We start from the raw sequence: 15145 nt of genomic DNA, 5'->3' as shown, positions 1-15145 counted from the left end.
GTTATAATGATTTCCCAACAGTGGAAATGTACTTAGTGATACTGCATAATGAGACGACACTCAGGGGAGCGAACGGAGCGCTGCTCTGATCGCGCTCCTACTTTCATCCCGCCGCCACAAAACAGATCAATAAAACCCATTCGGAGCTCGGCGACGGCTGCCTCTCTTCTCCCCGGTGGCTTCCTAATAGTCTGGATGAGAATATCAAAAGTGCGCCATAGAAACCTGCCAGTGGAAGGGTCTATATTAATGCACTTTTAACACTATCTGCAAAACTCATCTGCCAGCGGATCAGGTTACAGGATGATCATGTAACGGATCTGACGACTGCGTGTAGTCACAGATTTTAAAATCAGTCGATCTTGGATGGCTCTATTCAAATGATTACTTTATTAAAGGGATTAAGACCCGTTGCTCGGTGACTGACAAAATCAGCGGCATAGTACACTGAAGGACGGTACAAATGTTTTCCAGAAAGAAAACCACCGCGACCAATCCCTAACACACTTATTATGAATACGTTTTTGGGTCATGCTTGTTTGGTGGCACTGCATATTTATGATTACAAGGTCAGCATTTTGGATTCAGCACCATGCAATTGAAAAAGCCACTGCTTGTCTTAAGCAATAACATCATACGAATCATACCAAACAACTTCTCTCCGGCCTTGCACTAGCCCGATTTCTAATGACTTTGTGAACTATCTTGACACACAATCTGGTCACACGCCCCTTGCACTTTTTCAGCTTCTGTTTAGCTCATCGTATGAGTGTTCGGCGTAGGAGTGGCCTCTCACTGAGTGAGGGTGGCTTCGCCCTCGCGAGTCGGGCGACGCTAACAAGGTTTGCACAACGAGACGAGAAGACTTAGGCGAAGTATCACAATGAGACCAACATCAGCCTGGACGGCGCTGGTTCTCTTCGTTGCTATTCTGGGGACATCGAGACCCTGCACAGGTACGGAACATTTTTTTATCCTCATATTGAAAGTCTATGATGAATACCTACCCTTGTAAATACTTCATTTGATTGTTTGACTATGCCACGTTGTAACAAAATATAAGCCCTTTGATATTTTAGCAATCCTATTTGGCACGTTGAGGAATGACTGAAATCGTGAGTCAACGAATACATGGTTGACGTCTGAGAGTTAGTCAACACTGTATAAGGGACAATATTTAAACTATTTCCATTGTTGTTGTTGGTCTTCGACTCGATGCAATGCATACGATAAATCGGCATCCAATGTAAAGTTGGTAAACAACAGCTAAGTTGCAATGATTGTCTTGACTGTCGACTGAACTCTGGCGAAAGGACCGTTCTTGTCATAAGACGAATGCTTAAAAACATTTCAGTGAAGAAACCGAGCGGCACCACAGGCCGATTTGCCAACGCCACATTGGTACGTCTCTCTGACTTTTTGAGCGCGGGCTACAAGAAAGGGGTTCGACCCGTGAAAGACTGGCGGACGTCCACCCTGGTGGCCATCGACCTGATGGTTTACTCCATCCTCAACGTGGTGAGGATGTACGGGATTGTCACAGAATGATTTTTTTAATATGACCAGATGTTCAAACCGGTAAAATGAATAATAGATGAATGTCAAATGAATTCACGTCAAGATTCTTGACATTTTCTTTTTACGACTCAACAGGATGAGAAGAACCAGGTCTTGACAACGTACGTGTGGTACAGACAGGTAAACACACGCAAAGTTGCTCTATTTATCAGGGCTATAACTGCTATTAAAGTAAAGTAAAAGTGCTTCCATTCTTGAACCTTCAAGTCATGGACAGATGAATTCCTCGTCTGGAATCCCGAGGACTTTGACGAGGTCAAACAAGTTTCTCTACCGACCGCCAACGTGTGGGTGCCGGATATCCTCATCAACGAGTTGTAAGGCTCACGGTCTGCGTCGCCTCTTCTGCACTTGCCGGCAATCATGTTGACATTTGTGGCATCTGCTGTCAAAACAAGCGTTGACGTGGGGAAGTCCCCTGACATACCGTACGTCTATGTGACCCACGACGGAATGGTGCGCAACTACAAACCAATCCAGGTGGTCACCGCCTGCACGCTCAACATCTACAACTTCCCATTTGATGTCCAGAAATGCAGCCTGACCTTCCAGAGCTGGCTCCATACAAGTACGACTAATCACTTCAATTTTTTTTTCCCCCCACTATTTTGGTCATGTTTGAGGTCAAGGAAACAGGACATTAAAAGTGGTTGACATTAAAAAGTCTTCGAGGACTCGACTAGACTAGTGAATTTTTGATGAGCTGTAATTCCAAAGCCTCACGTCAGGCGTGTGCCGATGCAACAGCGTCGCTCCCCACAAATTCCATTTGACAAACAACACAAATTGAAAACCCCCAGGCTTGTCGCCATTCCTGAGAACGAGCTTCATGTTGCGTCCGCCCCTGCTGGGACGTGTGCTCGGAAAGCGTACGCCTCACTGAAGGGGCAAGTCGTTGCCATGACGGTCTCACGCTGCTCCCGACATTGTGTTCGATCTGCAGTTGATGACATCAACATCACGTTGATGCGCAGCCCAGAGGAGCTGAGGGAGGACAAGAGCGTCTTCATGAACCAAGGAGAGTGGGAGCTGCTGCACATTCTGTCCAACTACAAAATTTTCAGCGTGGACAACGACGACTACTATGCCGAGATGAAGTTCCATGTGAGTTCATCCGATTGGACAGAGATGCGACTGTGGCCCCGCCAGGAACAAACGGCCAGTGTGTTACTATAAACATCCGGTTCTTTTTTTTTTTCTTTCCAGAATTAAAAGACCATTTCCAGTCGCCTTTGAGGCTGTCAGGCAAGGGCTGTCTAAACGTTTTTTTCTCCAAGAGCATACAAAAAGACAGAATGACGTAGGAGCCACTTAAAAATTCTTGCTACATACGAGGTCTCTTTTAAAGCTGATAAGGCGACTGTCCTTAGGGGGGGGGGGTCCGCTGCCATGTATGCCATGAGAATCAAGCAGCTGAATCACATCGCCGCATTCAGAACCAAAACAACAGCAATCGGTACCAAACAGACAACTTTTAAAGGAGGATCAGGACCTTGACACAGAAGAAGTAGCGGAACCGTTATCCATTACTAAGACATATTTTGTGACTAAATAAATACTTTCTTAGCATCTCTAGAAACGCTGTATAGAAAACCGATGTGTTATTACTAGTAGACGTTTAAAGTGTTGCAGGGGCCGCGTCACATGTTGCTTTTAATTTATGCCGCGGGCTGCTAAAAAGCGGACAGCAGGCTATAAACGTCTCCCGGGCCACAGGTTGGATATCCCTGCGGTCAGGTGTATACACACACAAACCGTACAACAAAAAATTGTTACTTATTTAAATAAGACAAGAAAAAAAAAAATGTCAACAGGTGGTTATCCGTCGGCGGCCGTTATTCTACACGGTCAACCTGTTGCTGCCCAGCATCTTCCTCATGGTGATGGACATCGTGGGCTTCTACCTGCCACCCGACAGCGGCGAAAGAGTTTCTTTCAAGATCACCTTGCTGCTGGGATATTCCGTCTTCCTCATCATCGTATCCGACACTCTGCCCGCCACCGCCATTGGAACGCCACTAATAGGTGACTCGGGAGGGCCCGTTTTGTTTGATTGTGTCTGCGTCACTGAGTTGGTCTCGTCTTTCCTGCGCCGTAGGCGTGTATTTTGTAGTTTGCATGGCCCTCCTGGTGATCAGCCTGACGGAAACGGTGTTGATCGTGCGTCTGGTCCACAAGCAGGACCTGCAGCCCCCTGTGCCTCACTGGCTGAGGTACCTGGTTCTGGAGAGAGCTTCGGCCCTCTTCTGCATCCGCAAGAAGCACCGGCTGTGCTCCAGACTGTCCTCGCAAGCCTCAGATATGGATGACTACAAGGACAACAACTATGGCACTGGTGAGCTTCTGTTGAGTCATGTTGCCTGCTATATGAAAAATCCTGGACCTTAGTTTTAAGGTTCACATTCAGTATTGCCTAGCCATCCATTTTGTACACCGCTTAGCCTCTTGCCAGTCAGTCGCAGGGCACGGCGGTACAAAAATTCACTCTCAGTTCACGCCGTTACTGAGTGGGGACTGAAACCACGCTATCGAATCTGATATTTAGGTTTGCCTGATACCATAAACAAGTTTGACATACCTGGGTGATGAGATCCACTAGCAGGCGACTGAGCTGCACTGTATTTGTTGACGGAGAAGCGCGTGGCTTCAATGAAGTGGCGGTTACACTCGCCGTCCATCTATTTTCATCCTCATTAGCCCAGTGCACGCTCCATCACACCTGCGAGATTGGCCGGCAGCACGAGAGGGAGGCCACGCTGCTGGGACGGGGGCTGCCCCCCACGAGGGTCCCGTCACCACCTGTCGTGAGCAACATCCTGCAGGAGGTGACGGCCATACGCACTTTCCTGGAGAAACGGGACCGCGGCAACGAGGTGGCCAAGGAGTGGCTGCAGGTGGGCTACGTTCTGGACGTGCTGCTCTTCAGGGTCTACCTGGTGGCGGTGGTGGCCTACAGCATTACGCTGGGCACGCTGTGGTCTGTGTGGCAGGTGGCGTGAGGCCGGAGCCGCCGGACACCATTAGGGTCGCTCCGTGGAAGTAGAAAATTGCACAGGAGTTTGCTGAAATTTGGAGACACTTGCATGGTAACCCAACGGGTAGTGAGTCCATGTCCTTGGTACCTTTGTACAGTCGAATGGGTTGACAAAAAATTAAGCGGAAACGTAAGACTATTTCAGATTTAGCGAAGGTTGTGCGATGCTTTTGTCCATCTTTTTGGGATGTCTGGAGATGAGGCCTTACCGTTCCATGTACTGTACTTATTGATATGATTTGCTTCACATAAAGGATAACAGCAACAGTAACACGGCAAATATATGAAAGTGATTACTTTGCTTGTTAGGAACAGCAGTGCTCCTGGGTCAATTTGCACATTTGATTATCAGTGTTGGGAATTTAAAAAAAAATCCCATTTAACACTATTTATATAATGTCATTGCAAATATGTGATACGACATAGGCAGTGCAGTATATACTCACAATTATTATTTGGCGCTTATCTACTGTACAAACTAAAATTATTACAGTAATGCATAAAATGTACTGTATATGATGTGATTTTACACTATATGCATTTGTCCACCTGTCATCCCCCATACATTTTTATGATGTCCAAACCGGCAAAATCACTCGGTGATGAATTCAATGCTCTAACCATGTAAAGCCATTCCAAGAAGCCTTCTTGTGCTGTCCTGCTGAAAATGCTGTAGTTCTCCCATCCAGCCAGAAAGCGGCGCTATGCACTACTACATTGAATCATTTTAAAATGGACGAGAAACTGGGCTGGCTGGATTTATGTCTGGAGATATTTAACACATGTATTTAGAATGTTGGAAATGATTTTGACCAAATAACTCGAAATGAATTAAATTGATTTCATCCTGCAGTATATGTCATTACACAACTGAAAACGTGGCATGTGTCCACGTGAAAATGCCTGCAAAGCAAAGAGGCATTACAGTACACTTAAAATTATTTAATAAACCACATAATGGAACAAATTCATATTTGTGTTCACATAGAAATTAATCAGTTTTAACTCACTAGTTTAGGCGCACGGATGTTTTGACTTCTGGCTTGTCCCAAAGTAAAGTAATTACTCTTTAACAGATAACAGATATCTCTAAAACAGATTTATTTATTGACATTGTCTTTCAGTTTTATACAAGACAGTGGGGGGCAGAGAGGGAATAATATAACTTTAATTCATTTCAATGGGGAATATTGATTTCATTTACAAGTACATTGAGTTACGAATGAGGTCAGAGAACGAATTACACTCGTATTACTGTCCTTTTATAGTCATGCGTATTCGCTGACCGAGCCCTACACTTTGGGTTGTGCACCTGCAAGTAGAAGTGACTCTAGGTGCAAGGCACAGGCTCCGCCTCCAGTTGTCATGGTAACAAATGCCAAACTCATCCGGCAGTACAGGAGGTGGCAAATAAAGTCGCTCATGTGCATAAGACCTTGCCGGCCACTAAAATGGGCTACTGTAGCGTGACTCGAAAGACGTTGGGTAAAGTGCACTATAATTCTTGATCCTTGGGGTAATTTGACAAAAGCATGCCACATTTGTTAATATTAAGACATATAGAGACTGTTTTAAATTGTGAAAGAAATGCATGTCGCTTTAAAACATTGCTGGTCATTTCAGGAACAATGTTTAGTAATATAAACAAACTGTACATGTACTAGTGATGTTAACCCTAAGAATGTGGGTCAAAGGTCCAGACAGAAGGCTGGTGATGGCTGACCTCAAGACGCTGAATGACGCAAACTCCAGTGCCCCTATGGTCCTTCCTTCCTCATCAGCTACAATAACATCAAAGTACAAAGAGTGAACATCTTTTGATAGCAACTTTTCCCTTACTTCCTTTCAAAGCGCCCTCAAACAAACAAAACACGACATACCAAACAAATGATAAGCGGACTGCTTTGATGTCAGTCAGTCAGTCAGTCAGCGGGCACAGAGTGAACACGACACTTAATGAAAAAAAATAAATACAGTTTCAAAACTGTTTTGGTATGAGCAGAAACCCAGAAGGGAAAATAAACAAAAAGAAAAGCTTGTTTTGAAAAAATGCCATTGTCATTTGCTTTTTCAAAAAGCACCCAAAAAACGCCACATTTAACTACACTGTACATGTTTTTCCAAATAATGCCAAGAATAAATACTAATACTGCTATGGGAATGGGGGAACCTCGGCAAGTATAAAGTGCAATAAGATAAAAATAAACATCAGCATAGCTAACATGCTAACTAGCCGAGAAGTACGAGGCCATGTAGTGAGCTAAGCTAACGTTAGCAAGCATAGTTGCCCAGGAGCCAAGCAAAAAGTAATCATAACTTAATTATAAAGTAATATAAATTACATGACTCACCTGTCCATCAGCTTTCATTGTACTGCATGTTCAAATAAGCAGAACAAAGTACCGGTAGGTCAGGTTTTCTTTTAAAATGTACTCCCGCAGGTGGCGCCATTTTCTCGTTTGTCGCCTTCCACAGGCACGCTCGATGCAGTCTGCGCACGCGCGTGAAATCAAACCAATGTAAACATTTCAACCTTTTTCCCCCACGTATTTTAAAATAAGTAAATTATCCAAATTTAAATATATTTTGTGTTGCTTAAAAAAGATTAACGCATGAATGTCAACTTCTGATTTATTAAAGTTGGTCTGCAACCCACGAGATAAAACTCCAAAATTTAAAAACTGCTAATTTTGTATGAGTTAAAGGTTACGTTAAAATGTATCTAAATAAATGACAGTTTTAAAGATTAAATTCAAAGGTATATGACCTTAAAGTTAAATACAACTGAACTGTAATGAGGCAGTCATTCTTTCATCTACCACTAGAGGGAGCCCGCGTACCACTTGTGACATAATACTTTTACTTCATAAATTTTAAGATTAGTTGTCGGATAATTCATCTATTTGAGCTCACAAATGTACTACAGTTCTAACAAAACCTGTAATTTTCAACTTTTCTTTCCGAATTTTTAGTTTTGCAAATGATTATGCATCTTGATTGTTAATGTGTTTTCAATGTATTTTTTTTTTAATTAAAAAAGTTGTATATTACTCCTGTGGTTCTAAACAAAAATACACCTGAAAAGGAACACACAAATGTGATTCTATAATCATGATTAGTAGGAATGAGTGTACAGATAATTAAAAATAATGGTTGTTGTAAAATTAAGGAAACCAAGCCAGTCAGTGAGAGTGCTCAGACAACTGACGTAAAGTCCATTGTTTATTTCCTGTGTGTACAATTGATTTTTTATAATGAAACCCATAAATAAAAAAAACAAAATCAATCCACTACAAAAAGACAATATACTGTTAGTAGGATGTAAAAACCAGAAAACAAAAAAAAGATTGTAATATTTTTTCCACGATCAAAAAGGCACAACATTGAAGGACTTTAGTGACAACATGGAAGGACCTGCAGCATTAAATCTTTTTTATTTAATTTTTTTCACACTCCACCAGAGAACACTGAAATGTTACAAAGAGATGTGTCTGATTCTATATGGAAATAAACCAAAAAATAAACAATATAACCTCTATATTAACAGACGGTGGCAAGACATATGAAAACATATTGCCACAGCGGGGGAGTTGTGAAAAAAAAAAAAAAAAAAAAAACGCACATTGTCGCTGGAAAAGACAACGGACCTTTTTAATTTTTTGCAAAGCTCTAATGCAAATTTCAATGATATGAACAAAAAAATACAACAACACAAGAGAAAAAAAATAAAAGAAAAACAATTAAAAAATAATAATTGGGCACCTTCTAAGATTAGGCTAAGATTAGGTGCTGAGGTAGACAAAAACTAACAATTCAAATCATCATCATCATCATCATAATAATAATAATAAAAACAAACACTATCGTCTTGAAATTTCTTAATAATACAGAGTGACTTCTGGATTGGCACTTGTGCTGCCACCAAAATGGAGAAGGAGAGAAGAATAATAAAAAAGAAATTAAACAACCAATTAAAAAGAAAATGAAAAAACTTTGTTACGTTAAAAAAAACAAACAAACAAAAAAAGCTTTGTTACGCTTGGTCCGAACGGGGCGAAGTTGTTGGTCCTCAGTGCTAAGATAAAAAAATAACTTGGTGCTTCCTTTTTTTTTTGTTTGTTTTTATTAATTTTTCTCCATTTTCTTTTAAATGTACGAGGAGACCTCAATGGCACATGAGTGTGAAATGGCGAGAAAAACACCACATCAAAAACACACACACACGTACAAGTGCCCACTCCAGGGATGCCATGAGTGCCTCTTTTTTACCCACGTGCCCTGAATGTATCATGTCGGAAAAAAAATCTTAATCAAAAGTAAAGTGGGTCCTTGAGATACAATCTTAAGTCACTCAAAACACTTGCATATGAAATCATCTTTCGCCATTAAAATGAATGTAATCGCAACTAATCAATTCTAGGCTCGCCCCAAAAACAGACAATTTTTTTGGAATGTGTTTTTTTTTTCAAACAAGAAAAATAGAACCGAATATTTTTGCACTTTTTAAAACATAGTTATGTCATAATTATGCAAAAAATGAGACAGGTTTAGCCAATTTTTTTCCCTTCAATTCAGTGAATATGGTACTGCTCCTTCTGCTGTGTGCGCCATGGCCACCGGGGGCAGTATAATACAAAAAAGGAGATGGTCAAAGCTCCTCAGTAAGCTGCAGTAATAGTAACCATTCTCTGCAGATGATAAAGAATACACGCCTGTGAGTATTGTATAACGTGTTGCTAGCCACCGCCACCTAGATGCTACTCATTAGCCCTTTTATGGTGTTTTGCAAAAGCAGTGGTTGTTTTAAATACGTGTAATTCCCTTAGTTTGATGTTGGTTTGACAGTAAACTTCAACACTGCCAGCAGACAGCGCTAGTACCTGAAAATTTCACTTCAAATAAAAAAAAAGTCTTCTGGGTAACGGCTTGTATCTCAAAAAACTCGGAAGTTGGGGCAACTTGTATCTCAAGGCACCACTGAACTTGATATTCAAAAGGAAGGGCATTAAAAAATGGTGTCAGCTGTCCATAGATTTAGCTATTTTTTGCAGAATTTTCAGCAAACCTGTTGCTGACAAAAAAAGGAATGAAAAAAATTAACAAGCTACAAATCAATAGCATTAAGAGCCCTAATTATGAATTAAACATAAACATGTATCATGACATCCCATGGCTGCTGGCAGACATTTTTTTTTTTGCAAAAAATTTCATCTGAAAATACAGAAACAGAGCACGTCTTTTTTTTTTTTCAACAATTTCTATGTTTAGGCACACAAAGAGTACGGGAAAAAACATCAGAGAGGAACACTGAGGGAAGAACGATATCGATGCCAACATGTCTATAGAGTTATATCTTTTTCAAACATAGAAAGAAAAAAAACAGTGGCATAGAATAAAAGTTTTGTATCTGATTTAGTGCATTTTTCCACTAGTACGCACACACACGCATAGCTACACACTCGGTCACGCGCACGGAAAAAGTAGAAAACATTCAGAGGACGATGATGTAATTGACTTGACGGGGAAGTGTTGCATTGTGGGTAACGTTAGGTTGGTGGCATTGTTTTGCTGCTGTTATTTGCAGGTGGTGTTGTGGACAAAAAGAAAAATACATCCCCGAACCGCTCGGCTCACAGTGTTGCGGGACGTGCCATCCCTTCTGTTTTAATCTTTTCAAGTACAAAAGCAAATAAAAATAATAATAATAAACACGCCCACGGTCAAGTTTGATTGATAGGATGGTGAGTGACAAGTACTCTTTTTTTTTTTGTTTTTTTTTGTCACATACAAAAAAAGTTGGCGGTAAGATTTTTAGTCTTTCACCTACAATGCAATTGACATCCAGAAAGCAACACTTATTATTATTATCATTATTATTACAATATGTTCACACAATATCAAAGAGGAGCAAGGCAAAAATTACACCCAGGAGACAAAAAAAAAAAAGCAACAAAAAAAAGACAAACGTGTGCCCTGCTCGAACTCTCCACAAAAAAAATAAACAGGACTGACACGCAATACAAAAATATCACAATTTGTTTTTTGTTTTTTTATATCAAATTGCCTCCATTGGCTCGCGTTCAGGAATTCATTTTTTGACATTTTTTCGTGATGATTACTAATTGTCCATCGCACGCTGCAAAAAAATCCCCCAAATGACCTCCAGCACCTTTTGATCCACCGTTCACATTACAAAACTACAAGTCTATTCACATATGTTCAAGTGTCTACGTTCGTTTTTGAACCCGCGAAGCAATAGTGCTTTCTTCTTATCTTCCTCCTTCCTCTGCGCACCACTTAAGGCTTCAAAATTGCTTTTTCATTTTTTTTTTTTTTCCCATTTTTTTTTTTTTTTTTTTGCTCATTCCAAAATGTTCTCTTGGACTACATTCCCCTGTCCCATCAACCTTTACTATGGTTATTTTTTCAAACTGTTTTACAAAGATTTTTGCTTTAAAATTACCGTATTTCCTCATGTAGTGGCCTGGGGCGATAGTATTTTTGGATCTCTGATACTCACGTGTTTTACGGACTGAGCCCATGAAAACCGGCAAATAATTACCGCTACCTTATGCAGTAATTGCCATGTAAAAATAAATCTAAAAAAAACAACAACAAACAAACAAACAAAAAAATCAACAACAACACGAATAAGCAGGGAATCAGGTCAATTAAAAACACAAATAAGTGGTGGTAAGGTGTAAGCCATGAAAAAAAATGGGGATCGGATAAAAAAAAAAAAAATGCAAATAAGTGGGAGTTTGGGGATTGGGTTAACAAACCGAATAAGTGATTTTTTTTTTCAATTTGTGAATAAAAATAAGCAAATAGTTACAACAAAACGGGACAAAAAGGGAAGCAAATTAAAAAACATTTGCATTCTTCCAAAATGCTGTTTACTTGCCTCAATAAGTGCTGCTGTTTTGGTTAGCAACAGAGCGAGCAAACCTGATGTAGTCTTACTGACTACTTTGTTCCCCTGGATGAGAAAAGGGCAGTGTACACTGGGGCTAAGGCATTTATCTATTTGAAGAAGAACAACACACCGCATCATTTGAGAATGGGCCACTATTTGAGGAAATACGGTCAATCAAATTTGAGGAGCAAAACAAATCAAAATACACAAGCGTGAGATGAAGTAGCAATGATGAAAGAAGTCATAAAACGACAAAAAAAAAAAATGTGCTTTTGCCAAAACATGAACTTAGAGGTAGCTTTTTATAACAAACAACACATACAAAAAAAAAAAAAAAAAAAAGACCAAACCTGCTGACTCTTTAACAAGCGCGGTTAATAATAATAATACCAAGTTTGGTAACATGCACAGACAAACTAAATCCCATCGCTGTCGCGGCACTTTTGAAACATGTGTCTGCGCACGCACACACACACACACACAAACACACACCCACCAACACGCACGCATACACAAACACACACACTGCTTCATCACGCTGTGCAACGCATCCTTACGACTCGCGACGCTAACAAAACGTGGGGGGGGGGGAACAAAACAAAACAAAACAAAAAACATGAGGTCACAAAATGAGGTAATTCAAGTATGAAGTGAAAACCAGGAGATGAAACCACAGAGAAAGAGTCGATTTATCCGTCGCCCTATTGGTCCTGCCCTTCTGTCAATCACTCAAGCAGTCCAATCGGCGCTTCCCGCTTCCTCTTCCTTGGATAACAGTGATGTTCGTTCGTTGCCGGGCGGTTGGCGTATTTCCCCAGCCTTGGCGTGCAAGTCTTTTCACATTCACGTGTTGAGAGAGCGCCGGTCAGTCGGTCGGTCTATCGGTCAGTCGGTCGGTCTATCGGTCATTCGGTCGGGCGGCGTCCCCCCATTTTCCGACATTTTTCATTCCCGGGTTCGTCTTTTTTGTGGTTAGTGTGAGATAAGCGAGAGTATACGCGGATGGCGGCGGTGTATTGCTATGATTAATGTGAATCAAAAGCTTGACTGAGATCAAACAGAGACTGTTGTCGTAGTTGCGGTGGATACATTGATTGATGATGATGCAGAGCGTAACAAAATATAAGTCAGCCTTTTGAAACCCGGACCAGGAAGATCAATGAGAGGACGCCGACAAAAAAAAGCAGCATATAGCCCCCACCCACCCCCCAAATGCCCTCCACCTCCCACCCAACCCACCATTCAGGTTCATCCTTTGTTTTTAGCGCTCCCCTTTCATTTACTGCATATTCCGACCGGCTCGGCTGGCGATTCTCAGGGGCTATCGTGAAAAAAATTCGGCGAAAGCAATGCGCCGACATTCAAGTATTTGACTTGCTAACCAAGCAGAACTTTTTCGTTCACGGGACAAACTTTGGTGGAGGGGCGGGGCAAGGGCCAAGGAATGAGTTGTCCAATTTCGGTGCAGACCCAAGAATTCTTATAGTAAGGACACTTTTTGGGAACTTCCACACGGGATAATTCATGAATCTGAAATATTTTGTAGAAATCTCAGGTGCATATGATACCGAGAAAAGTGTACAATTTGATCTGAGTGCCATTCTGGTTACCTCCACACGAAAAAAGTTCGGTGACGCTTTAACGCTGCCCCAGTGAACTTTTGCGGGGAAGAAGGAAGAACTGAAAAAAAAATTAAGTGCAGCTCTTCTCATTCTGTCCATCCAGAAATTGGTGTCTTCTATGGGTGCTTTTCACAAGATCCCTCCATTTTAGTGACCAATCAAAATCCAGGCAGCTTTTGGCCTTGGCAAAAGTTCGCGATCTACCGAATGCCATGCCAACATGAATGAATGAATGTTTTTTTTTTTCTTTGTTAGCTGGATCAGGAGAAAACTACTACTACAGTGATTTACATAACATTTTGCAAATGGGCGATACATGGGCCAAGGAAGAACGAAATCAATCTCGTGCTGCTCTGGTAAAGGGCGCCAATGCAGGACTTCTTGTTTTGAAGGGGCACTTTTTGGAATTTGCATCAATTTGTCAGCGGATAATCTAAATCCAGAGAAATGTTTGGCCAGGGCAGAAGCCTGCATTCGCCTAAGTGCCATTCTTGCTAACTCTTCCAAGGAGATTCATTAGCATGATTATGAAAAACGCTACTGAACAGATTTCTACCAATCTCTTAGTGGATAAATCAAAGAATCTTTATAAAAAAAACAAAAAACGAGGGGGTGTATCAAAGCATGATCGCACAAAAACTATTTAACATAAAACCTCAAAACTTGGTGGAGGTGTGAGGCATGGGCCAAGGAAGAAGCCATTTCATTTTGGTGTGTTTTTTTGCCAGTAGTAATAACACTGCGAGAATTCTGGGACATTCTCCTCCGATTCTTCAGGAACCACTGAGGTGAGTATCTACCAAGTAGACAATTTGGTCCTAACGGTCCCAATTTTTATCTTAATGGGGGAATGACGGGCCTTGGTAGGAGTCAACACTCATATTAGTTGCAACAGCAACTACCAGAAACACAAAGTGTTTAGCGTTCTTTCCCAAAAACTTAAATCACATTCGCATCGTCTTCACATGATCTAAATTTGTTTGGAGATTGGTAGGGTAAAGTAAAAACAAAAGAAGTGACGAGAACAACGAAAAAAAAATCAAAAAAATCTAGTGTCACGGGCTTAGAGATTCCACAAAATCAGAGTTCCAGATTTTGCCTGGGTCTGATAGCCCTTGAGAATCTGTCAACGCTGTAGCAGCAACACTTTCCCTGCAGCTCGTGTTTGCATCACGAGGCGACCTGAAATAAAAAACAACAACACAGTAACACAATGCGCGTGTGCGGGAATGACCCGGTGATTCCGAACAAACGGCGGAGACGGTGCGTCTCTGCGAGTCTTTCCAGGAGGACCCTTGTTTTGTCACCTCTTTTGCAAGAAAAGAAGAGTATGCGCGACACTCTCATCAGTCTTTTGTCGCTCCCCCTTTTGCATCACCAACCCTCTGCCACATCTTCACCTAGCGCCTTCACTAAATTCTCCTTAGACCCGCCCCTTCCCCATTACCTCCTGTGCTCTCAGACGTAGCAGAGGTACAGGTAGGTCTTCTCGATGCGCCAGTCCGGGGGGATGTCTTCGGGCTTGTGGCCCTTCATGTGCTTCTGCATGGCCGACAGGCTGGGGCAGTACTCCAGGCAGATGGTGCATTGGTAGGGCGAGGCGCCGTTGTGGGTGCGCAGGTGCTTGATCATGGCCGAGTAGTCCCTGGATCGTTGGTGGCACAGCTTGCACTCGAATGGCTTCTCACCTGAGGGGTGGGAAGGCAACGGTCGGTCAGGAAAAAGTGACTGACCATTTTGGCAGAGAGAAATTTGGTAGAGACTACACTGTATTTACTTTGCGCGGTATGGATACAAATTTTATCCGAGAGGAGACTGAGGCCAACAAAGTGCTGCAACTAAGTTGAGGCAGTGGAGTAAATCACTGCAGCACAAATGCATCTGTTTGAATGCAAACAAACACTTGAGATTGTGTCCTCTATTTAATTTTCAGGCAAAAGAGACAAATATTATCCAAGGGGAGACTGAGGGGAAACAAGAAATTTGGCCGCTGCA

General features: G+C 41.7%; 3 protein-coding genes across 3 annotated transcripts in view; 1 reads left to right on the top strand and 2 right to left on the bottom strand.

Moving 5' to 3' along the window:
* usp28 (ubiquitin specific peptidase 28) overlaps positions 1 to 6996 on the bottom strand; it is a 28105-nt gene extending 21109 nt beyond the window's left edge. Inside the window, exon 1 of the mRNA XM_086012078.1 lies at positions 6964 to 6996. Coding sequence (XP_085868204.1) covers positions 6964 to 6981 — 18 coding nt within the window. The 5' untranslated portion in view covers positions 6982 to 6996. The remainder of the gene's footprint in view (positions 1 to 6963) is intronic.
* On the top strand, positions 852 to 5405 carry htr3a (5-hydroxytryptamine (serotonin) receptor 3A). The gene is made up of 9 exons (XM_086012083.1): positions 852 to 956; positions 1355 to 1518; positions 1654 to 1698; positions 1786 to 1895; positions 1977 to 2146; positions 2522 to 2682; positions 3393 to 3603; positions 3677 to 3913; positions 4276 to 5405. The coding sequence occupies exons 1-9, from the start codon at positions 884 to 886 to the stop codon at positions 4575 to 4577; spliced, it is 1473 nt and encodes a 490-aa protein (XP_085868209.1). The 5' UTR covers positions 852 to 883; the 3' UTR covers positions 4578 to 5405.
* Positions 6997 to 8027: 1031 nt separating the features above from the next.
* Positions 8028 to 15145, bottom strand: part of zbtb16a (zinc finger and BTB domain containing 16a) — a 108434-nt gene continuing 101316 nt past the window's right edge. Inside the window, exon 7 of the mRNA XM_086012401.1 lies at positions 8028 to 14838. Within this exon, the coding sequence (XP_085868527.1) occupies positions 14609 to 14838 (230 nt within the window). The 3' untranslated portion in view covers positions 8028 to 14608. The remainder of the gene's footprint in view (positions 14839 to 15145) is intronic.

Source organism: Filicampus tigris, chromosome 17 (genome assembly GCF_054856515.1).
Source record: "Filicampus tigris isolate MCC_2025a chromosome 17, RoL_Ftig_1.0, whole genome shotgun sequence".
NCBI classification, from domain to species: domain Eukaryota; kingdom Metazoa; phylum Chordata; class Actinopteri; order Syngnathiformes; family Syngnathidae; genus Filicampus; species Filicampus tigris.
This window is presented reverse-complemented; position numbering and strand designations above follow the sequence as displayed.